The sequence below is a fragment of the Pseudorasbora parva genome, chromosome 7, assembly GCF_024679245.1.
Source record: "Pseudorasbora parva isolate DD20220531a chromosome 7, ASM2467924v1, whole genome shotgun sequence".
NCBI lineage: Eukaryota > Metazoa > Chordata > Actinopteri > Cypriniformes > Gobionidae > Pseudorasbora > Pseudorasbora parva.
Genome location: NC_090178.1, coordinates 30,516,295 through 30,538,990, shown reverse-complemented (window position 1 = coordinate 30,538,990; position 22,696 = coordinate 30,516,295). Strand labels below are relative to the sequence as shown.

The following is a 22,696-nucleotide window of genomic DNA, read 5'->3' as shown; positions in this document are numbered from 1 at the left end:
CTACCTGCCGGTTATCCGTTACAAGACACCGGGCTGACCACACAGAAAAATCCAGAGACCAGCCTCGAGAGTTCCCTTAGTAGATTTTCTGGCAGCGTGGAAACTTCTGCCGAATGTCTCAGAATGGGCCCTGTGTACAATAGAAAAAGGGTACAGAATTCAATTCGGGTTACACCCGCCCATGTTCAACTTCTTACTGCCACGGTAGTAAGCCCCGAGCAGGCTCTGGTAATGGAACAAGAGGTACAGACTCTTCTGCGAAAAGAGGCTATAGAACGGGTCCCTCCCCACTGCAGAGAGTCGGGGTTTTACAGCCGGTACTTCATAGTTCCAAAGAAGGATGGGGGGTTAAGGCCTATCTTAGATCTGCGTCATCTAAACAGAGCAGTAAAAAGATTAAAATTCAAAATGCTCACGATAAAACAGATTGTGTGTCACATCAGGTCCGAGGACTGGTGCGTCACGATATATTTTAAAGATGCGTACTTCCACATCTCCATCCTTCCGCAGCACAGACAGTTCCTCAGGTTCGCTTTTGGGGGAAAAGCGTACCAATATCGAGTGCTGCCATTCGGTCTAGCTTTATCGCCCCACACTTTCACGAAGTGAGTGGATGCAGCTCTGGCTCCGCTGCGACTCCAGGGCATCCGCTTGCTAAATTACATCGACGATTGGCTAGTGTTAGTCGAAAACAACTGGTGGTTCAGCATCGAGATGCTGTTCTCGCCCACATAAAGGTGTTGGGGCTAAGGTTGAATGAAAAGAAAAGTATGTTGGCACCACAGCAGAGCATTACTTTTCTGGGGGTAGTTTGGGACACGAGGACGATGTCGGCTCGGATATCTCCGCCCAGGGTAAAAACAATCCTGAATACCGTCAACCAGATAAAGCTAGGCCAGTCACTCACTGTCAAACACTTTCAAAGAGTGTTGGGTTTGATGGCAGCAGCGTCCAACGTGATACCTTTTGGCCTGCTGTACATGAGACCCTTACAGTGGTGGCTCAGGACCAAGGGGTACTCCCCGAGGGGAAACCCTTTTCGCTTAATCAAGGTCACGCGGCGCTGCCTATGTGCCTTGGTGAAGTGGAAAGATCGTTGGTTCCTTTCCCAAGGTCCAGTTCTGGGGGCTCCTTGTCGTCGCCTAATGCTAACGACGGATGCCTCCCTAACTGGCTGGGGAGCGGTCATGAGTGGCCGCTCGGCCCAAGGTCTGTGGAGGGGCCATCAGCTCTCCTGGCACATAAACCAGCTGGAGCTGATGGCTGTGTTTCAAGCACTCAAACACTTCCTCCCAGACCTGCGGGGCCGACATGTGTTAGTTCGGTCAGACAACACTTCGGTGGTCTCGTATATAAATCACCAGGGGGGATTGAGATCGTGTCGGTTGTGGAAGCTCACGCATCACATGCTAATATGGGCCCAAGGAAAGATGCTCTCGCTCAGTTCATAAACACGGGTCTATCGACTGAGGTGATAGAGACCATGTTGCACTCCAGAGCACCATCCACAAGGAGACTTTACGCACTCAAATGGAGAGTTTTTGTCGCCTGGTGTACGCACCAGACTTTGGACCCTGTTAACTGCCCGGTCGGTTCAGTTCTCGAGTTCTTGCAAGAAAAATTCTCAGCAGGGTTATCCCCGTCGACTCTGAAAGTGTATGTGTCGGCGATATCTGCGTATCATAATCCATTAGACAACGCATAATTAGGGAGACACCCGTGGGTCACGCGTTTCCTCCGTGGTACCTTGAGGCTCAGACCTGCGGCACGCTCGAGGGTGCCGACTTGGGACCTGGCCATAGTGCTGGAAGGCCTTATGTTGGCTCCCTTCGAGCCGTTAGAGGAAGTGTCAGAAAAGTTCCTCACACTAAAAACAGTGTTTCTTCTAGCCATTTCATCACTGAAAAGAGTAGGAGACCTACAGGCTCTATCAGTAGCACCCTCTTGCCTTGAGTTTGCACCAGGAATGGTGAAAGCATTTCTCTTCCCGAGGGAAGGATATGTTCCCAAGGTCCCGACCAACGTGCCGGGACCAGTAATGCTGCAGGCTTTCTGTCCGCCTCTGTTCACTAGTCAAGACCAAGAGAAGCTAAATCTGCTATGTCCGGTCAGGGCCCTAGATGCATATGTCCACAGAGCTGCCCTGTGGCGAAAGTCAGAACAGTTGTTCGTGTGTTTTGGGTCCTCGAGCAAGGGAAAATCGGCTTCAAAGCAGACGCTTAGCAAGTGGATAGTCGAGGCTATTTCGCTCGCTTATGAGTCGGCCGGACATCCTTCACCTATGAGGGTCCGCGCCCACTCCACTAGGAGTATGGCTGCCTCTATGGCTCTTATTTCGGGAGTTTCAGTGTCAAGAGGTTTGTGATGCGGCTGGGTGGTCCTCTCCGCATACATTTGTGAGGTTTTACAATCTAGACGTAGCCTCTACTCCGGGGTCCCGGGTGTTTCTGGGTTGAATCACACATACAGACATTTGGGACTCTGTATGTGGCGTGGGTATTGAGGTCCCCTAGCGTTTCGACGCAGCTCGAAGTTCCCTCGAGATAGGGAACGTCTCAGGTTACGTATGTAACCATGGTTCCCTGAGAGGGAACGAGACGCTGCGTCGCGATGCCATACTCCCGGCATGCCTGTGATCGATTTGTTCGACTTTTCCAGAAACTAGTGACTGTTTGGTCCGGGTATGCTTTATAGCTTCCTGGTCGATGACGTCACCCGCCTGTGACGTATCGTTCCGCTATTGGACTGATTACACAAGTACTTCATGACATGGTACGCAGATGCGTCCCCTAGCGTTTCGATGCAGCGTCTCGTTTCCTCTTTTAGGGAACCATGGTTACATACGTAACCGAATGTTTCGCGTGTAAAAAAACAGTATTTTTCACACAATTGACTTATCTGTACAGCGCTGTTTCCTCTTTCCTAAAAACGGCCTGATGATTTCCTTGTTCTATGAAGTCCCTCCTTCAGAAACACGTAACGAGTTCTGATTGGGCCAGCGCTTCCCGTGTTGTGATTGGACTGCAGCTTAGCGCACTTTGCAATAAAGGTCCCGCCTCTTACCATAACGGGGAGATGCAAGCGCTGAATGCGCGCTCTTCTCCACGTGGGAGAGCAACAAGACCACGCCCCCTATTTTGCGTGTTCTTGTGGGCGGAGGGTTAGTCAACAAACGGTTCTAGTGACGTCATTACATCCCTGCACTTCCTGCTGTAGTCCAAACCGGCCGTTCGCTGTAGGCTTTGAAAGGGAACTTCTGTTAAATAAAATATCTCGCTTGGCATTGAACTTTAAGCTTTATAATTTTACAGGTATTATTTATGCTCTAACAGCAACATTACACACTAACTAAAGTTTGAAAGATGGAATCACGAAGAACGGGACCTTTAAAAGGTTCTATCGGCGCTACGTAGTTGGAATCCCTAAAAGGTTCACTGCAAAAAATGCTTTTCTTACTTAGTATTTTTGTTTCTAGTCCAAACATCTAAACATTCTTAAAACAAGAAGTATTTACTAGACAAGCAAAATTAATTGTCTTATTTTGGGGAAAAACAACTCAAAAATAAGAGAGTTTTTGCTAAGATAAGAAATTATGTTTTTTTTGTTGTGTTTTTTCTTTGATAAGAAATGCTTTTTTTTTGCAGTGTTCTATATAGAACCCTTTTTAAGTGCCAAAAGGGCTCTTTCTTGTCATTATAGAACCCTTTTAGCATAAAAGGGTCTTTGGGGTATACTCAACTATAATACTTCTATATATAGCCTAACCTTTTAAGGGTTCCAAATACGTAGTGCCCAAATAAACTTTTCTTCCAAGAGTGTAGCTTTAGACACCAGCTTACACGAAAGCGTTCCCATAGCATCAACACCATGACACAGCGTCTCATTCCCTTCACGGGTAACTGTTATATATATGTAATCCTTGATTGTATATTATTAATGTGTATTTAACCTGTTTATCTATGGTTATGTTTCTCAGTTCGGTTCAGGATCTTCACTATGGACCACTCTATGCGACCAAAATCTGAAATAGTTTATATCGCGATATATGTAAGTAAGAAAGTTCTATTTTTATTTTGTACCTATATATATGCCTCTCTATAGATTATATAATGAGCACTAACAGATCCTCCATGTTTTTCTTTCCAAGACTATCTCATGCAGTAGGATTCTTTCTGCAGCTTAAATGATCACAATCATTTATTGAACAAATCAAGAAACTGCGTGCCCTGCCTAACTGACTTTTATCTCCTTAGAATGCTGATGGGAACAAGGTCATGAAATGGACTTATCAAGTTCGCGATGGCATTCTGTCAAAGTTCTACCACATCCCTGATGTTTCAAAGTATAGTCAATCTCATTTTATATGTAGTTAAAAACCCTGTAGTATAAAATTTGTGATGCTTATGGAGATAAATATTAGCATGTCATTCAATATTTTAAAGGGAACCTGTTATGCCCATTTTTACAAATGCTACAAATGCTGTTGAATTAAGAAGTTTATCTTTTTACACAAAAATATAATTATTTTTTGCAATACTATATATTCTTCCACTAGTTATCGAACCATACCATTCCAATTCCAATTTCATTTTCAAACATCCACCTTTGTAACTAACATTTATTTTGAATTTTTTTCCTTGATTCATGTTTATTTTATTGCAGAAGGCAATGATAACATCACACATCAGCATACAAAAAATTAAAAATACAATAAAATAATTAAAGAAAGATGCAAATTAAAAAGCTGCTTTAAATTTACCAGGTTATTATTTTTTTGATTCTTTGATTTTGATTCATGTTTATTTTATTGCAGAAGGCAATGATAACATCAGCATACAAAAATAAACAAGACAATACAATTATAAAAGAAATATGCCAATTAAATAAAAACTGCTTTAAATTTTCCAGGCAAAATGTAGGTAGGCTATGTCTTAAAGCAGAATCGAATAATTCTAATTCTGCATATTCTTCACTGTATGACTTCACTGATTCTTATTAGGCTAGTAATGCATATGTTTACATTCACTTAAGACAGAACTACCTGATTATGTGAAACTTTTTGTGTTTTTGACACTTTAAAATAAATGAAGTAGACGCTAAAGATTCCATTTAGTACATGCACTGTGACAGCTGGCCTCAAGTTCATGCGCTTGCATAAAGCATGATAAAGGTAAAGGTAAAAGGTAAAGATAAAGGTTGCATAAAGGTAAAGCATGCATGCGCTTTAGGCGCTCGTAACACCATTTTAAACTGGCAAGGCGCGCAGCCGCGTCTCTCTCACACAGTTTGGAAGAGGTTGAAATTGCAATAAACAAGTGTAAGTTGTGAACGAATCATTTGTAGAGATTTGCCAGAAGAAGCAGCCATGATGAACAGCTAATTTGTATGGAGGCATTTGATGACCAAACTACATTGGAATTCGCGAACAGAAAAATCAAGTTAGCCCAGAGCTGTTTGTGTTCAGATTGCGTGTTTTTAGCGAATCATACCATAAGATGAGATCGAGCCGTACCCAGACCATCTCCTGTGATGGTTTTAGCTCGGTTTGCTTTAAAGGTATGTTGTAGAACAGGCTGTTTTTGTGCATGTGCCTTTAAATGCAAATGAGCTACTGCATACCACCCCCTCTCCACACAGTTCCTGCCTCAATCGGTTTCTCTGTCAAATACTAACAAGACATCTGCTTGGTTTTGATTATCATCTATATAGCATTTACTCTCATGGATAGCATCATTCTTCCTTCATCATTAAAATGTATTATTTTCACGCATTTGAAAGCTATTTTAGTTTAAACTTCTAAAGGATTGTTTTCTGAGTGCACTTATCTAAAGGACATGCACACATACAACTGGCTGTCAGACTTCAAGTCTCATTAGAGACTTCTCTTTTGTTGTGTCTAAACTCAAATACACACAAGGGTCTTGTTCACCATTATTGCAAAAACAAAATAGCGGTGCTGTGGGTGGAAACGTGCAGATTAAGGGGCAGTAATATTATAATGAGATACCCTTTCTGCATTCGTTTTTTCGCGTGCTCACAGAGAAAGGCTTACCAAAACAACATTACTTGGTTGTCCTTTTTCACGTTTTCTGGGTTGGTAAATTCCCCTGGGACCCGATTATAGCACTTAAAGAAGATTTTCATGATATGTCCCCTTTAAGATGACACCATTCTGCTGCTGTATTTATATCAGACCATATAGAATTTTTTTATTTAATTTTTCTAGACCTGGTGTATGGAAGATTACAGCACATTACAAAGGTGACGAGAAAAATCCTGCCATGCGTGAATTCAAGGTCCAGAAGTTTGGTAAATGAACATTTTCATACTATTCATGATTATTTATATATAGCTATACAAATCTTTTGTTTAAAGATATTGTATTGTTTCTAACTCAAATACAATGCATTTTTTTGTCAGTTCTTCCCAGCTTTGGGGTTTCAGTTCAGACAGAGAAAGCCTTTCTGCTAGCGAAAGCAGAGACATTAACATTCACCATTCAAGCCTCGTAAGTTCACATTGAGATCAAATAAATACACTTAAATGGATAGTTCAGCTAAGATAACAGTTCAGTCACTATTTACTCATTGTTATGCCATTATAAACCTGTATTTGAGGGGAAATATTCCTTTAATTGTATCAATATTAACTTACTTAATCTGAGAAAGCAGAATTAAAAGTGTCTTCTGCCAAAATCTTTTGAAAGATACACATATGGGAAGGAAATTGATGGCGGTTTCCACTGTCGGTTTGGATTGAAAAGGGATGAGACAGATAATAATGCTGAAGAAATCGAATTCATCAAGGGATTGGAAAAAACTGGATCTGTGAGTATATCTATATCTATTGAATCTCCAAGATGAGTACTATATAACTCTTTAATATTCTTTCATGGTGTTTTCCCCTATTTTTAGGTGAAGAGAGGCATTGCTGAGATTACAGTTAACATTTCAGATATCAACCAAAAGCTGAATTCAACATTAAACGATCTGGCAGTGACTCAGGCCCAATTCTACATTGCTGTCACAGTCACAGATATTTTGAGTAATCAATCATTGAACAAGACATGAAATTGTTTTTGTCTAAGTTAATTAAACTTTAAAGAATAAGGGCCAGATTTACTGACACTGTGCTGTAACAAAATGTATGTCAATGGTAATCGAATAGATTTTTAAATTGTCTGTTTAGTCAGTTTACTTGTATTTCTAGCATTATTTAACTCTGAAGCATGTCTTATTTTGTGCTTGACATGGCTGTAATTGTCGCATTGTCATTAGATGACCCACTCCCATCGGCTTATGCAGTCTTATGCTAATTTGCCCTGTTTAGTAAATCTGGCCACAAAAATGCAAGATTAAAGGGTTAGTTCACCCAAAAATGAAAATTAGACTAGGATTTAGGCCTACTCACCCTCAAGTCATCCTAGGTGTATATGACATTCTTCTTTCATACAAATAAAATTGGAGTTGAATTGGAGAAATGAAAATGTCCTGGCTCTTCCAAGCTTTATAATGGCAGTGAATGGCAGTGAATATTTTTCTTAAACAAACATGGCACTTCACTTCAGAAGGCCTTTATTAACCTAGAATCATGTGGAGCAGTTATAATGGATAGATGAACCTTTATGGACTTCAAAAACTACACAACAATCCACTGCCATTATAAAGCTTTGAAGAGCCAGGACTTTTATAATACAACTCCGATTTAATTAGTCTGAAAGAAGGATGATTTGAGAGTGAGTCATTTTTTGGGTGAACTAACCCTTTAACTGAACAGACTATTTATTAAACAGGCGAACAAATGTCATTTGTCTGAATGTGCTATGTAATGTTATGATGCCTAAAGTTCTGGAAATAGGTCAAATGTACAAAATTTCTTAGTTGATGTTGACTGACTTGACCTTAAATGACTGTGAACCTCTCATAAGGTGGTGAGGTACAGGAATCAGCAGCTTTCCTTCCCATCGTTTTGAATCCATACAATGTGGATCTGTCTCGGACAAGATTGTTCTACACACCTAAATATCCCTTTCAAGCTGTGGTAAAGAAAACGCTATTCATATTTCAATGTATTACACTTTATTTTAAGGTGATGAAGTTGCATTGTACTTACTCAAATAAGTAATGAGTGATATTAATTAACTATATGTACTTAACATTATGTTAACATTTTGCTGATGATTTTGTGCTAGTTTACCAGTGGTCCCTGTTTTTAACTATAGGTCACAGTCCGTCACCCAAATGGTTCTCCAGCTGAAGGCATTCAAGTGAACTTAGATGTCTCAAGCACCAAAGAAAAGTCTGTAACTGTTAAAACTAATAAAGAGGGAATCGCATTTTACCCTTTCAACATGGAAGGAGCGCCGTCTTCCATTTTAATTCAGGTTAAACATCCAAAGAACAAAGTTTATATATATATATATATATATATATATATATATATATATATATATATATATATATATATATATATATATACCTGTAAGGCCTGTTTCATAATGCTGGCAAAAGCAGTGCATTTATTTAATATTATGCATTTACCATTATGTATTAAGCTGATTGTGAGACAGGCCTACTAATAAACACTTTTAAGTCATTGCATAAATATATAATACAATACTATTATACTGTATATGTTTGACTTATTATTTCAACAGGCAACAGTGGATGATTTCAAAACAACAAGAGAAGTGCACCCAGTGAAATCCACAAAGAGCTTTCTGTACCTGAGTGTGACAAATAAAGTCATGTCATCAGAAGATTCTCTGGATGTTTCATTTTTTTTCAATGGCAATCCAGTAGATGGGCTAATATATTATATGGTAAGCAATGTTTTAAAATGTCGTATATTTAAAGTGAATACTTTTATATACCTAAGAACTCTTGAGAAAATGTGTGCATCTCTTTAGACTGTCAGCAGAGGCATGCTGAGAACAGCAAGATCTGTTGCATCAGGTTCTGCAGGAAAAATATCCCTCCATATCAGACCAGAGATGACCCCGTCATTCAGAGTGATCGCCTATTACTATGACACAGATGGTGACATTATTGCAGACTCTGTGTGGGTAGATGTAGAGGACAGGTGTGAGGGAAAGGTAAACAGACACTATAATGCTTCACAATTATTAAAGTCCCCCTGTGGTCAATAATTGTATCCCTTAAATGTGCAGTGCGTAGTATTTATGAGGATCTATTGACAGAAATGCAATATAATATACATACATATGTTTTCAGTGGTGTTTAAAGACCTTACATAATGCACCGTTATGTTTTTATTACCTTAGAATTAGCCATTTCTATCTACATACACCACGAGTCGCCATTTTGCGAAATCTTGTTTCTACAGTAAACGGACAAACTGCTCTACAGAGCGTAACTGACCTATCGTTAAAAGCCGTGTTCCTCGTTCTCCAGCGTCTAGTGGTTCAGTGTTCCTCGTTCTCCAGCATCTCTCTCCATCGAAGTTCCCTGAGTCTATCTTCATCTCTCACTTGTGACCACCATTCAAGACCTCACCTCACCTGCATTGCCTTTACATCTGCTCACTATACTGGTTACGCTCAATAAAACATATATTCACCATCTTTGTCTCCGCAGTTCTGTACCATAACAGAAGACCGGACCACAACCACGAGCACCAGTATGAGCACTTCCAATCCCTTCCAAGAACTGGTTTTAGCAAACCTGCCTGGGATGCGTCGATTGGTGAGAAGTTGTATCATTTAAAGCAATGTAATATGTCAATTCATGAGTATGCTCTACAGTTTCGGGCCCTGGCCTGTCGTTGTTGACCACCTATCGTCAGGGATTGGATCCCCGTGTGCGGTTGCATCTCGCTGCATACGAGGATACCATCGGGCTCGAATGCTTTATCCAGCTATCCATCCTCTTTGCAACTCGTATGCAGTCGTGTCTAGAAGAACACCAGGGCCAGTGCATGAGCTTCCAGTCTCTCGGCCGGCCAGAATCCGTCAGCCCTCCAGAACCAGTAAGCGAAACCATGCAGCTTGATAACCAATGTCTGACCCCAGCGGAGTGTCAGAGGCGGCTGGGCAACAGCTTATGTTTATATTGTGGAGCTGCGGATCATTTCATTGCCAAGTGTCCTACTCGTCCTCCTCGTCCCTTGGTGAGTGTTATCCAGCCATCTGAGTGTAAAAGTCAACCTTTAACCTCTATAGTGAACCTTATTACTACCGATGTCTCCCTGCCAGTCTCAGCCCTCCTCGAATCCGGGTCCGCAGGGAATTTCATCTCAGGCGCCCTCTGCCTTCAGCTCAAGCTCAAGATGACTTTCACCCCGACCAGCTATCAGATAGAATCCATAACGGGAAAGCCCTTGAATCAGAGGCAGGTTCGCTCCATTGCAGATCCTGTACAACTGCAAGTGGGAGTTCTGCACATTGAACAACTGCATTTACTGGTTCTGGAGGAATCGACCGCTGATGTGATACGTGAGGGGGACGAGTGGAAGACTCGTCCGGGAGTTCCTCCACAAGTATGTACTAGTGTATATCGATGACATCTTGATCTACTCCCGGAGCCTGGCCGACCATCGCCACCACGTTGTGGAGGTCCTGCAACGCCTGGGGACTTCCAGCTGTACCTCAAGGCAGAAAAGTGTTCCTTCCGCCTGCCCTCAGTGCAGTTCCTTGGGTACTACATCGATCACAGTGGCATCCAGATGGACGAGAAGAAGGTATAAGCCATCAAATCCTGGCCAACTCCATTATCCATCAAAGAGCTCCAACGGTTTCTAGGATTTGCTAACTTGTACTGCCGCTTCATCAAGAACTACAGCATCATATCCAGTCCACACACTCATCTTCTCCGTAGCAAGCCCAAGTCTTTGTCCTGGACCCCCACAGCCACGAAGGCTTTCAACGAGCACAAAGACGCCTTTACCACCACTCCCCTCCTGGTCCATCCAGATCCGAGCAAGCCCTTCATAGTCGAGGTAGACGCCTCCACCACAGGAGCGGGAGCAGTGTTGTCCCAAAAGCAGGGGACCCAGAGTCGGCTCCATCCATGTGCCTTCTTCTCCCGGAAGTTCAACCTGGCGGAGGTCAACTATGACATCGGGAACAGAGAGTTGTGGGCCATCAAGCTCGCCCTGGAAGAGTGGAGGCATTGGCTGGAGGGTGCCCAACACCCCTTCCTAGTTCTGACCGATCATAAAAATCTTGAGTACTTGAGAGACACCAAACGTTTAAACCCTCAGCAAGCTCGGTGGGCAGTCTTCTTCACAAGGTTCAATTTCACAATCTCCTATCGCCCAGGTTCCAAGAATGTCAAAGCGGATGCCCTGTCACATCTCCTATCGCCCCAGAAGAAGCACCAGAGATGTCAGAACCCATCCTACCTGAGAAGCTCTTCCTCCATCCAATCACCTGGTCAGAGAACACCTTACCCTCCTCCAGTGCCTCCACCAACACTCCTCCGGGTTGTCCCCCAGGGCTCCAGTTCATCTCCCGGGTATGGAAAGCCTTTCACTCCCTCCTAGGTGTGACCGTGAGCCTGTCATCTGGATACCACCGACAGACCAACGGGCAGACGGAGAGGAAGATCCAGGAGATCGGCAGGTTCCTCCGTACCTTCTGTCAAGGTCACCAAAACTCCTGGAGCCAGTTCCTAATATGGGTCAAGTACGCACAGAACTCGCTCTGTCAAGCAACCACCGGCCTAACACATTCCAGTGCGTACTCGGCTACCAACCCTTGTTTTTCCCGTGGTCAGGGGAGCCTTCAGGCGTACCAGCGGTCGACTACTGGTTCCGGGAGAGCGAGAGGGTCTGGGACGAAGCTCAGCACCAACTCCAGAGAGCCCTGAGCAGATGTAAGCTGACAGCCGACCTTCGCCGCTCTACAACTCCATCCTTCCAGCCCGGGCAGAAGGTCTGGCTATCTACCAGGGACATCAGGCTGTGTCTGCCATGCAGGAACCTAAGTCCCAGGTTCATTGGCCCCTACCCTGTGGTGAAGCAGATCAACCCTGTCACTTACCAGCTTCACCTCCCACCAGAGTTCAAGATTCACCCCACATTCCATGTTTCCCTGTTCAAACCTCACTACCCTTCTGTTTCTCCCCCCACAGAGCCTGGTGTGGAAGAGGAGACCCCCTCCCACTCATCATTGAAGGAGGCACCGCGTACGAAGTAAGAGAGATCTTGGACTCCCGACGTCGTGGTGGCAACCTAGAGTACTCCGGGACTGGGAGGGCTACGGTCCAGAGGAACACTCATGGGTACCAAAAAATTACATCCTTGATCCTAACCTTCTTGAAAGCTTCCATGCCTCTCATCCCAACAGACCGGCTCTGCGAGGTAGAGGCCGACCACCATGGCGTCGGGGATAGAGGATGGATACCCGACCTGAGCCGGGCCGGGTTCGGACAGATATTTAGAAATGGCGTTCGGGTTCGGGTTCGGGATCGATTAGCCTAAACTTTGATGGATAGATTATGTAAATAGATCCCATGTTGCAGTTTAGTAACCATACAGTTTAAGAAAAATTTTAAACATATTAAAAACATCACATAGACATGTAAACAACATTGACAACATTATTTTCACCACAGGGGGCTTTAACAGCTTACAATGTTTCAGTAATTTTATGTTAAAATTGTACAGTACAGTTAAAATCTTGCCAAATGTTTACAGTTCTGTTTCTGCATCTCCTGTTTAGCTTGAGATAAAACTGAATGGCTACCATAATTATGAGCCAGATGATTCAGCTAAGCTTGACATTGATGTAGGAACACAGAATGCAAAAGTAGCCTTACTAGTTGTGGACAAAGCCATTTACGCCCTGGGTTCTCAAAACAAACTCACTCCAAAACAGGTGCGTTGTACGGTCTAATATTACCTATTGGTTGCTGAAAATATATATCAGATATACATATTAGATAAACTCAAATCTGTTTCTCATTTTCCTGTGTGAAGGTGTTCACCTCCATGCAGTCTTATGATCTGGGGTGTTCGTATGGCGGTGGAGAGAACACAGCTGCTGTTTTTAATGACGCTGGTCTGGCCTTCGTCTCACACTCGACTACAGTCCGTTCAATGATGAGAAAAGGTGCCAAATAATTCCAAACTTTTATCCACTTCAGTATTTGAGAAATGAAAAAAAAAAGGGAAATTTTATCTTTAATCTGGACTTACTGTTAAAAAAAGAGACTGGTACTGTTTGTTGTTACTGCCATTACATGAATAAGTTGTTAGGATAAGGCAATTTATATTTTATTTGTACTTCTAGGTTTCAGCTGTGAGTCTGGTTTTAGGCGCAACAAACGCTCTGTAGATATTCAAACTGAAATGGCTAAAAAAGGTATAGTATTTTCAGTTAATATTTAATATCAATTCTCAAAGTCAGTGTTATTTTATTAAAATGTATATACTATTATAGTATTAATTATTATTTTGAATGTGCTTCATTTTAATATTTTAATTTTATTTGAATGTTTTTTTCCCCACTTGTATTATTTAAAATATTTGTATTTATATTTTATCATTATAACATTTTTTTATTTCTCATTTTAATTTTATTTTATTCTATCAACTTAAACTTATTTATTTCATTAGTTACCAACATTTCTAAATTTCAATAAGGGGGTGCATGCATACTGAGCTTTTTACCCTGTTAAAGACTCGGATTCCCATAAACATTGACAAGTTTCAAATAAAAAAAGTTGGACATTTGATGGAGTATTTCTGTGCCAAAAATACTCCTTCCGGGTTCTCATAAGTTTTGGAAAGTTTTTTTCCGAATATGGGTCTATCTGGCGTCAGATAAGGCAGAATGTCTTTACAAACAGGATCTTCTCCAGGAAGGGCGCACGCATGCGACTAGAGCGAGAGAGCAAACGCTTTAGGGAAGCCGGTTACTGCGCTGCAGTCACAGGACTTCTATGTCACCAAAGAAGTGTGTTTTTGGTTGTCAGGGCAAGACAACCCTACAGCTTCCCAAAGAAACCAGCGTTAATGGGACAGTGGATGTTTTTTTTTAATACAATTTATATCCTTTTTTATTTCAATTATGGTTGCTATACACAGTGGTATGCATGACCTGGATATGTTTTAGAAGATATGCAATTACTGTCAACTTCTCCTGCTCATCACTTTTGTCCTGTAGAGGCTGAATTTAAGAAAGCAGAATTGCAGAAATGCTGTCGCCATGGTTTCACCCTGATTCCAATGAAGTTGACTTGCGAGGACCGAACAAAACGAGTGAGCAAAACGGAAAGCAAAGACTGTGTGGATGCCTTCCGGAAGTGCTGTGAGTTTGCAACTAAGCTAAGAGACCAAAAGAGGAGGGAGGACCTGAAGAAAGGGCATGGCAGAAGTGAGTATAGCATCTATTATTTGAAAAGCTATCATGTGCCAGTCATAAAAGTGCCATCATAGGCTTTTGTAAATTCAGGTATGCCACAGTCTGCAATGAAGTGATCTGATTTTGTTTCAAACATAACTTATTCTACATTATTTAATTCCCACAGCTGCTTACTCTGAAACTGAGGATAACTTTGACTTTGAAATACAAACTATTCGCCAATATTTCCCTCCGAGCTTTGAGTTTAAGCAAATTGATGTAAAAGAAAAAGTTAGGTGAGTAGGTTCTCTTGCTTTAAAGTGGGCATACTTAAATGTGACTGACTTTTTTAGAAAGGTACGTTTACGTACATAAGAAGCAAATGTGTTCACACATTTATCATACATAAACATTTACTTCAATATAAAATTTTTCCATTGAATTTCCTTTCAAACAGTGTTAAGATTTACAAAGTTCTTGTATAATGCATTAATAGCACTATTTATTTCTTCCAGGCACACAATCAGTTTACCCCACTCTATCACAACATGGGAGATCCAGGCTCTTAGCTTATCTCCATCCCATGGTAATTTGCCCCTTTCACTGTTATCAAATGTAATGTAATGCCAATACCAACGAACTAAACCTTTTACTTGTATTGCTTACAGGTTTTTGTGTGGCAGAACCAATTGACCTTCTTGTATTTAAGCCAGTGTTTATTTCCTTGAGGCTTCCTTATTCTGTCAAACGCTTTGAGCAACTGTCTATAGTTGCAGTGATCTATAATTATGGCAACATGGAAAGAAAGGTTTGTTTAAATTAACATGAAAGTGTCTTTTTTGTTGCACTATTCATTGCATTATCATACCACTTTGACAATAGTAACTGGTGTATACAGTTACAGTAATTATATTTTCTAGTGCATAAAAATTATATTTGTGATTTATTATAAAATGAGAAAATTATAAAGCAACTGATTAATTTACTTAATATAGAATTATCATTTAATATATGAAACTAAAAAGTTATTAAAGCTACACTATGCAACTTTTCCGTCCGCTAGAGATCACCTATTCAAAACAAAGGTGTAGTTTGATGACACCAAGTTTGAGCTCAGAATCTTGGGACGTGATCTTCACCTCACAGCCGGTGGAAAATAATCAGGCTAGATTATCTCTAGGTTGCCAGAATAATAATCATATACTGTTTGTTAATAGGCCAGAGGAGAACTGGCACCCGGACTGAGCCTGGTTTCTCCCAAGGTTTATTTTTCTTTATCATGCCCTGATGGAGTTTTGGTTCCTTGCCACTGTCGCCTTTGGCTTGGCTTGCTCAATTGGGGACACTAAAATTATGATCCAAGTTATTCAACTAAATATACAAATAAAATGTATTAATTAGGTCTTATTTAATTCTATAAACTATAATACTGATCTGCCAACATTGTCGCTATATGACAAATTAAAATAAGCTGATAACGTCACTGTTTTCTCCAGAACGACTGTACAGCCAAATCAAATTTTGTTACAATATTGTCCTGTTTACTGTGAAGCTGCTTTGAAACAATCGTCGTTGTAAAAGCGATATATAAATAAAGTTGATTGATTGATTGACTCGGGGAGAAATCATCTTCATAGATGCGATTATTAACGTTACTGTAGTATGAAGCAGAGCAGGTCCGAGTGTTGAGGAGCTGAGCAAGGCCGCTGAAGCGATTGTTACACAATACACGCCTCGCGAGCAGCGGGACTTTTATTATGACGGGACACAGTTGCGGGCGCCATTTCCGCTTTTCCAGTCATGAGTAGGAGGTAAAGTAGTTAATCATATTAGATAGATTTAAGTGTGTTTAAAATGATGTTATGACGTTACTCTGTGCGTTCGTTCAGCGGCTGCTGTGACACTTGTTGCACACTGCTAAGAGTAAAGCATTTCTGCCAAATAAAACTGGAAACCGAGGGTAACGCAGATATGATGCAATCGACAGACAACTCCTCAGATGTCCTGGTTCCTTGGTTAAAATTCTTTTCTCACAATTTACAAATAGTTGGAAACATATGGGATATTGTATGAACAAAACTGAACAAAATCTATAACACTGGCCTGGTGGTTTTTGGAAATTTTACATAGTGCACCTTTAACGTAATTTATTTCTACTTGTCCTTTAAAATTGATTTGTTGGTGTAAGTCGGGTTGGTGCAATCATATTATTATTATTATTTATGAAATAAAACACAATATAACTAATCATATTTGTTATATTATACGTTGTAATGCATTTGTAGATTAATGATTTCTGAGATTAATATATATTGTTCTTCCCTTCCCGTCCAGCTTGTTGTGAAAATGAAACAAGTTGATGGTCTTTGTTCACCCGGGTCAGCATCTTCCTCTTCCATTGTCAGAATCAGTCTGGAAGAAAAGTCATCTCAGACTGTAACATTTCCTGCCGTTCCCATGGTAACAGGTCAAATCCCTATCACTATTGCACTTTTTGAACTTGAAGAAGAAGAAGAAGAAGAAGAAAAAACACAAGTTGATGCCATTCAAAAGATGCTCTTGGTCGAGGTAAGGGGAAGTGAAATGACAAAATACCTAAATGTGTCCCATATCCTTTATTTTTTTTGATACAATTGGATTTTAGTGATTCTAAAATCTTTTTTTTTGTTCTCATCATGTCTCAGAATGAAGGAGTGGAAATGAGAGAAGAGCAGTCTTATTTTATTAATCTGGATGGTGAGATTGTTAGCTATGATTTGACCGCCCGGTATACAGATATACACATATCATGGTGATTGTGTTTTTTAAAAGCTTTGACAAAATTTGTGACAAAGTTGAATTCTGCTCATCAGGTAGAAGTGACCGGCTCATGTTTATTGATGGATTTTTTCCAAACAACACCGTTCCTGAAACGAATGTCAACCTGTTTGTTAAACTAGAAGGTCCGAAGCAAAAACTAAGTTGTTGTGAATGCTTTCAAACTCTCAATTTCTGATATTGCTTATTTATTATAATCATTATTTATTGGTCAAGGTCAAACCTAAAAATATTTTATTGAATTTCATTTTTTTATGCAGAAGAAGTATTTGCCCAGTCTACTGCTGTTCCATTACTCTCACCATCCAAAGTGGAAAATCTCATCCGGGCACCTTTAGGCTGCGCAGAGCAGACTATGTTTTTTATGTCTCCAACTGCTTTGTCAATCCGCTACCTGGACAAAAGTCAAAGCTGGCTGGAGCTGGAAGCAGGATCCAGGGACAAAGCATTAAGTTTCATTGAGCAAGGTTTACTGTATGCCCCTCACAATCTCATGACAATTTGTAAATATTTGGCGTTTTAGCAGATTGTTGGCTAATTCATATGAATTCATACAATCTCATTTTCGTATGATCTGCTTACACCCCAGCGATGGGTATATAAAGGGGTTGGGTTAGGGGTTGACCTTCGCACTTACTTTGTTCGAATAATTGTACATTCTCATTATAACAATTCACAGTGATGTGCACGCAGACACAGAGGTGGGGGTCTTGTTGAGAGGGCCCTTCAGGGTTGAGGTCCTGTGCATGTCCCTGCCAATTCATATGAAATTGCCACCTTGTAATTTAGTAGCATATTTGCGTTTTCTGAGATTAGGGTGTTATGCCACATATTAGATTTAAAAATATATATATTTTTTAAAAGCCAATCCAATAGACCTTAGTCAGGGTAGGTGCCATTTTTTAGACATTTTAAATCAAAGCAAGCCGGGATGGGATACAAGTACACAACAGTCTGATCAAGTTTCAAGTCCAGTGGAATCTTTTTTTTTTTTTTGGGTGGGGGGGGGGGGGGGGGGGGGGAGTAAGAAAAGAAGTACACAGAAGTAAGAAAATTATGTGTTTGAAATGAAGGTGAAAAAAATACTTTATTTTTGAGTGAGTTTTCATTTGTCATCATAAATTATCCCTCACATCCCTGAATGCATCCCCCCCCCCCCCCCCCCCCAAAAAAATGAAATATAGTATTTTCTGACTAAGGTCTATGATTTTACAGAGTTTGATTGTGTCAGGGTGTACCTCTCTCTAATCTAAAATGTTTGGTGCCACGTTTTATTCTGGCAGCTTATGGACGAATTTTAACATTCAAAAAGTCTGATGGATCCTATGGCGCTTGGCTACACCATCCGTCAAGTACCTGGTAAATTTGATATGCCAAGAATATGCAAAGTCATACAAATGTTTCATGCAAATAAGTGAAGCACTTGCTATTTATTTTAATAATAATAATATCTATTTTGACCAATTAAATATTTCGATTTTAAATTCCAAACAATTTGAAGTATTCTATGGCTTCTCACTTCTCATAGGTTGACTGCGCTGGTGGTGAAAGTGTTGTCTATCGTGGCTGATCGACAGATAGAAACACTTGAACAGCATGGAACAACAGAAAGGTTGATTTCACAGGAGGACATCCGCCAATCAGTCACATATCTGGTTAAAAAACAGAGCTCAGATGGGTCCTTCACTGATGCTAATCCAGTCATTCACAGGGAAATGCAGGTCTTGATGCTATGCATCATTTTCCAGTAAACCAAGGGGTTTTGCAAAAAGCTTTATCATCAAGCAACATGTCAAACATTGCATAATAGTATAAACAGGAATTGCATTCCAGTGGTACTGCATGTGCTAATGTGCTGATACAGTGTTTCTGTTGTAGGGAGGTATTGGAGGAGTTGAACAAGATGCATCTTTAACAGCTTTCATCACGATAGCCCTCAAACATTCCCTCCCTTTCTTGGACAGAGAAATAACCAATGTGGTAAGAACCGGTGATTGTATCATTTACACTGGCCTCAAGAAGAATTTGGACACGTAAGCCACAATCTGCTAGTCTGGCTATCACCAGACCAAGCTCAATTTAAGATTGAACATTGGTCTGGGGAGTCTGCTCTGTATTTTCTACTGAACAAGAGGTGTGATTAATGTTAAACGCTCTTAAAACTTTTGTGCTCCCCTGCTCACTAAAGTGTTTTAAAAAAGCATTATTTCATCACCTATTTTGTCGTTCACTCAAACTTTTGTTCAGTTTTTTAGAGGAACGAAAAGCGTTTTCAAGAGAATGCAAAGTGCAAGGGAAATGTAAAAGCTTAGAAATATATGTGTAACCCCTACTGTTCGGACCAGGACTCGAAGAAGTCGAACGCTCTAACAAGGAGGCTAAAGGCTGCAACCTCTAACATCAGCCGCTAGAGCATCTCGGGGTCAGAGGAGTGAGGTTTTACTCGCACAGCAACTTCTAGCTGGCCTCTGTTACACTCACCCCCCTAAACCTCACTCCCATATTAGTCGCGGCACCAATGTAACCCCTAATGTTCGGCCCGGGACTCGAACCCAGGTCCGCCGGCATGAGTCAGACGCTCTAACAAGGAGGCTAAAAGCTGCAACCCCTAGCGTCAGTCGCTAGAGCGTCTCTTGAGGTCAGAGGAGTGAGGATTTACTCGCACAGCAACTACTAGCTGGCCTTTGTTACATATGTAAAATGCCGCTAAACCTTAAAACTGCTCACCTCAATCTCTTCTCCCTTCCTCTTTTAGTAAAGATTTGCCTAAGTGTGATTCATCCTAGTCTTTATGTTTACCACTAGTGCAGGCTGTTGGCTTTTTATTCTTCTATAGAAACTTGCATTATAGCCTACGAATCAATAGGTGTCGTCATCATCATGAAAGAATACAATGTTTTAATAAATAAAGGAATTGCCAATGCAATCTTTTAATGCTCACTAGGAGAAAAGCATCGCTCGTGCCACCAACTACCTACTTAACCGGGTTGATGATCTTAAAAGACCTTTTGCAATATCCATCACGGCGTACTGTTTGTCTACCTGCCTCGCTGATCAAACTCAAGCAATGTCAGCATGGCGCAAACTCAGAAGTCTTGCAAAACCAGGTATCACACCAAGCATTGACTTCGTTATGGAAGTGTACATGTTCAATCATTCATTTTAGTCATTCATTCATGCATTTCTGTAAATTATTTCCTCTCACCTGCTCAACTGAACCGGTTAGATGGAGAGTGTCTTGTGTGGCAAGATCATGACGATATGCGACTGATAAATGAGGCTAAGATTGACCGTGTGCCCTCTGGAGTAGCCTTAACAGTAGAGGCCACCGCATACGCTCTCCTGACAGCACTTGCACAAAAGGACTCAATAACAGCACAAGCTGCTGCATGCTTCTTGTCTTCACAAGAGAACTACGAAGGGGGTTTCAAATCAACACAGGTGAGTCTAATGAGACTAAATGAAACTGTATGTTATTCCAATTCCAAAGTTTTTGAAGAAGGCATTATAATATGAGAACACTTTTTTACCATTCAAACACACTGTAGGATACTATCATGGCTTTGGAAGCTCTCTCAGAGAATGCACTGAACATGCCAAAAAAAGACATCACGATAGTCAATGCACAGTTCACCGTTCCAGGAAGGTCTGAGATGGAGAAGCTGAATTTGGACAAAAATGAAAATAAAGTGGAAACAGAATTAAAGGTAAACAGTTTAAACCTGTAGCTGACTTATATAGCCAGATCAGCTATTGCTGCTTAAACATGTATGATCCCCACTGGGATAGCAGATACAGTCGTGGTCAAAACTGTTGGTACCCCTGGTAAATATGATGAAATATGGCTGTAATAAATAAATCTGCATTGTTTATCCTTTTGATCTTTTATTTAAAAAATCACAAAAATCTAACCTTTCCTTAAAGTAAAAGAATTGAAATAAATGCTTTTCTCCAAAACATGTTGGCCACAATTGTTGGCACCCTTTTATTACATACTTTTTTGCTAACTCCTTTTCCTAAGATAACAGCTCTGAGTCTTCTTCTATAATGCCTGATGAGTTTGGAGAACATCTGACAAGAGATCAGAGATCATTCCTCCATACAGAATCCCTCCAGATCCTTCAGATTCACAGATCCATGTTAGTGCTTCTTCTCTTCAGTTCGTCACTTGTTCTCTAAAGGGTTCAGGTCAGGAACTGGGACGGTTATGGCAGAAGCAATTCATTTTGTGCTCAGTGACACATTTATGTGTTAATTTTGATGTTTGTTTTGGATCGTTGTCCCGATGGATGATCCAACCACAGCCCATTATAAGATTTCTAGCAGAGGCCATCAGGTTTAGATTTTTTATCTTTTGGTATTTGCTAGAATCCATGATACCATGCATCTGAACAAGATGTCCAGGATCTCCAGCAAAAAAAAATAGGCCCACAACATTAAAGATCCAGTGGTATTTTTAGCCGTGGGCATGGGGTACTTTTTATCTCTGTTTGCACCAACACATCTGGTAGATTTGCTGCCAAAAAGCTCTTTTATAGTTTCATCTGACCACAGAACCCAGTCCCTTTTGACTTTTCATGTTCCTTGTCACCCTGGTGTGCTAAAAAATAAATAAATAATGTAAATATACTTCAGAGATATTTTACTCATTTAAAATTCTAGGGGTACCAACAATTGTGGCCAACGTGTTTTAGAGAAAAGCATTTATTTCATAATGTGATTTACCCCCCCCCCCCGATCTTTTAATTATTTTACTTAAATGAAAGGTTAGATTTTTGTGAATTTTTTAAATAAAAGATCAAAAGAATAAACAATGCAGATTATTTTTTTACAGCCATATTTGATCATATTTACCAGGGGTACCAACAATTTTGACCACGACTGTATAACAAATATATAAATTGTTATAAAATCTTTACTAAAACCCTATTTCATTAGAATATAGATATGTCAAATTGAATGAATGTCACACTTGTATGGAAGATATATAAAGTTCGACAATTGCAAAACAAATGATCTGTGCCATGACACACACACACACATACAGGTCCTTCTCAAAAAATTAGCATATATGATAAAAGTTCATTATTTTCCATAATGTAATGATACAAATTTAACTTTCATATATTTTAGATTCATTGCATACCAACTGAAATATGTCAGGTCTTTTATTGTTTTAATGCTGATGATTTTGGCATACAGCTCATGAAAACCCAAAATTCCCATCTCAAAAAATTAGCATATTTCATCCGACCAATAAAAAAAGTGTTTTTAATACAAAAAAACTCAACCTTCAAATAATTATGTTCAGTTATGCAATACTTGGTCGGGAATCCTTTTGCAGAAATGACTGCTTCAATGCGGCGTGGCATGGAGGCGATCAGCCTGTGGCACTGCTGAGGTGTTATGGAGGCCCAGGATGCTTAGCTTAGCGACCTTAAGCTCATCCAGAGTGTTGGGTCTTGCGTCTCTCAACTTTCTCTTCACAATATCCCAAAGATTCTCTATGGAGTTCAGGTCAGGAGAGTTGGCAGGCCAATTGAGCACAGTAATACCATGGTCAGTAAACCATTT

The 22,696-nt window shown here is 40.5% G+C and overlaps 2 protein-coding genes across 2 annotated transcripts in view; both read left to right on the top strand.

Annotated features, from left to right (window-relative positions):
- c4b (complement C4B (Chido/Rodgers blood group)) overlaps positions 1 to 22,696 on the top strand; it is a 71,398-nt gene that overhangs the window by 35,344 nt on the left and 13,358 nt on the right. The window contains exons 4-30 of the mRNA XM_067449038.1: positions 3,977 to 4,047; positions 4,254 to 4,342; positions 6,227 to 6,309; positions 6,421 to 6,508; positions 6,707 to 6,827; positions 6,915 to 7,044; positions 7,928 to 8,040; positions 8,222 to 8,383; positions 8,657 to 8,821; positions 8,909 to 9,094; positions 12,683 to 12,838; positions 12,940 to 13,072; positions 13,253 to 13,324; positions 14,129 to 14,338; positions 14,493 to 14,601; positions 14,821 to 14,891; positions 14,974 to 15,113; positions 16,640 to 16,873; positions 16,990 to 17,041; positions 17,158 to 17,247; positions 17,383 to 17,589; positions 18,406 to 18,481; positions 18,651 to 18,843; positions 19,001 to 19,102; positions 20,067 to 20,229; positions 20,349 to 20,563; positions 20,671 to 20,829. Coding sequence (XP_067305139.1) covers positions 3,977 to 4,047; positions 4,254 to 4,342; positions 6,227 to 6,309; positions 6,421 to 6,508; positions 6,707 to 6,827; positions 6,915 to 7,044; positions 7,928 to 8,040; positions 8,222 to 8,383; positions 8,657 to 8,821; positions 8,909 to 9,094; positions 12,683 to 12,838; positions 12,940 to 13,072; positions 13,253 to 13,324; positions 14,129 to 14,338; positions 14,493 to 14,601; positions 14,821 to 14,891; positions 14,974 to 15,113; positions 16,640 to 16,873; positions 16,990 to 17,041; positions 17,158 to 17,247; positions 17,383 to 17,589; positions 18,406 to 18,481; positions 18,651 to 18,843; positions 19,001 to 19,102; positions 20,067 to 20,229; positions 20,349 to 20,563; positions 20,671 to 20,829 — 3,590 coding nt within the window. The remainder of the gene's footprint in view (positions 1 to 3,976; positions 4,048 to 4,253; positions 4,343 to 6,226; positions 6,310 to 6,420; positions 6,509 to 6,706; positions 6,828 to 6,914; positions 7,045 to 7,927; positions 8,041 to 8,221; positions 8,384 to 8,656; positions 8,822 to 8,908; positions 9,095 to 12,682; positions 12,839 to 12,939; positions 13,073 to 13,252; positions 13,325 to 14,128; positions 14,339 to 14,492; positions 14,602 to 14,820; positions 14,892 to 14,973; positions 15,114 to 16,639; positions 16,874 to 16,989; positions 17,042 to 17,157; positions 17,248 to 17,382; positions 17,590 to 18,405; positions 18,482 to 18,650; positions 18,844 to 19,000; positions 19,103 to 20,066; positions 20,230 to 20,348; positions 20,564 to 20,670; positions 20,830 to 22,696) is intronic.
- LOC137083480 (uncharacterized) lies at positions 9,721 to 12,441 on the top strand. The gene is made up of 2 exons (XM_067449431.1): positions 9,721 to 11,952; positions 12,093 to 12,441. The coding sequence occupies exons 1-2, from the start codon at positions 11,477 to 11,479 to the stop codon at positions 12,439 to 12,441; spliced, it is 825 nt and encodes a 274-aa protein (XP_067305532.1). The 5' UTR covers positions 9,721 to 11,476.

Coding starts and splice junctions, on each gene's coding strand:
- LOC137083480 (XM_067449431.1), top strand. CDS start 11,477: ATGGAAAGCCTTTCACTCCCTCCTAGGTGTGACCGTGAGCCTGTCATC. Junction 11,953..12,092: donor TGCAGGAACCTAAGTCCCAG/GTTCATTGGCCC, acceptor CTCCCCCCACAG/AGCCTGGTGTGGAAGAGGAG.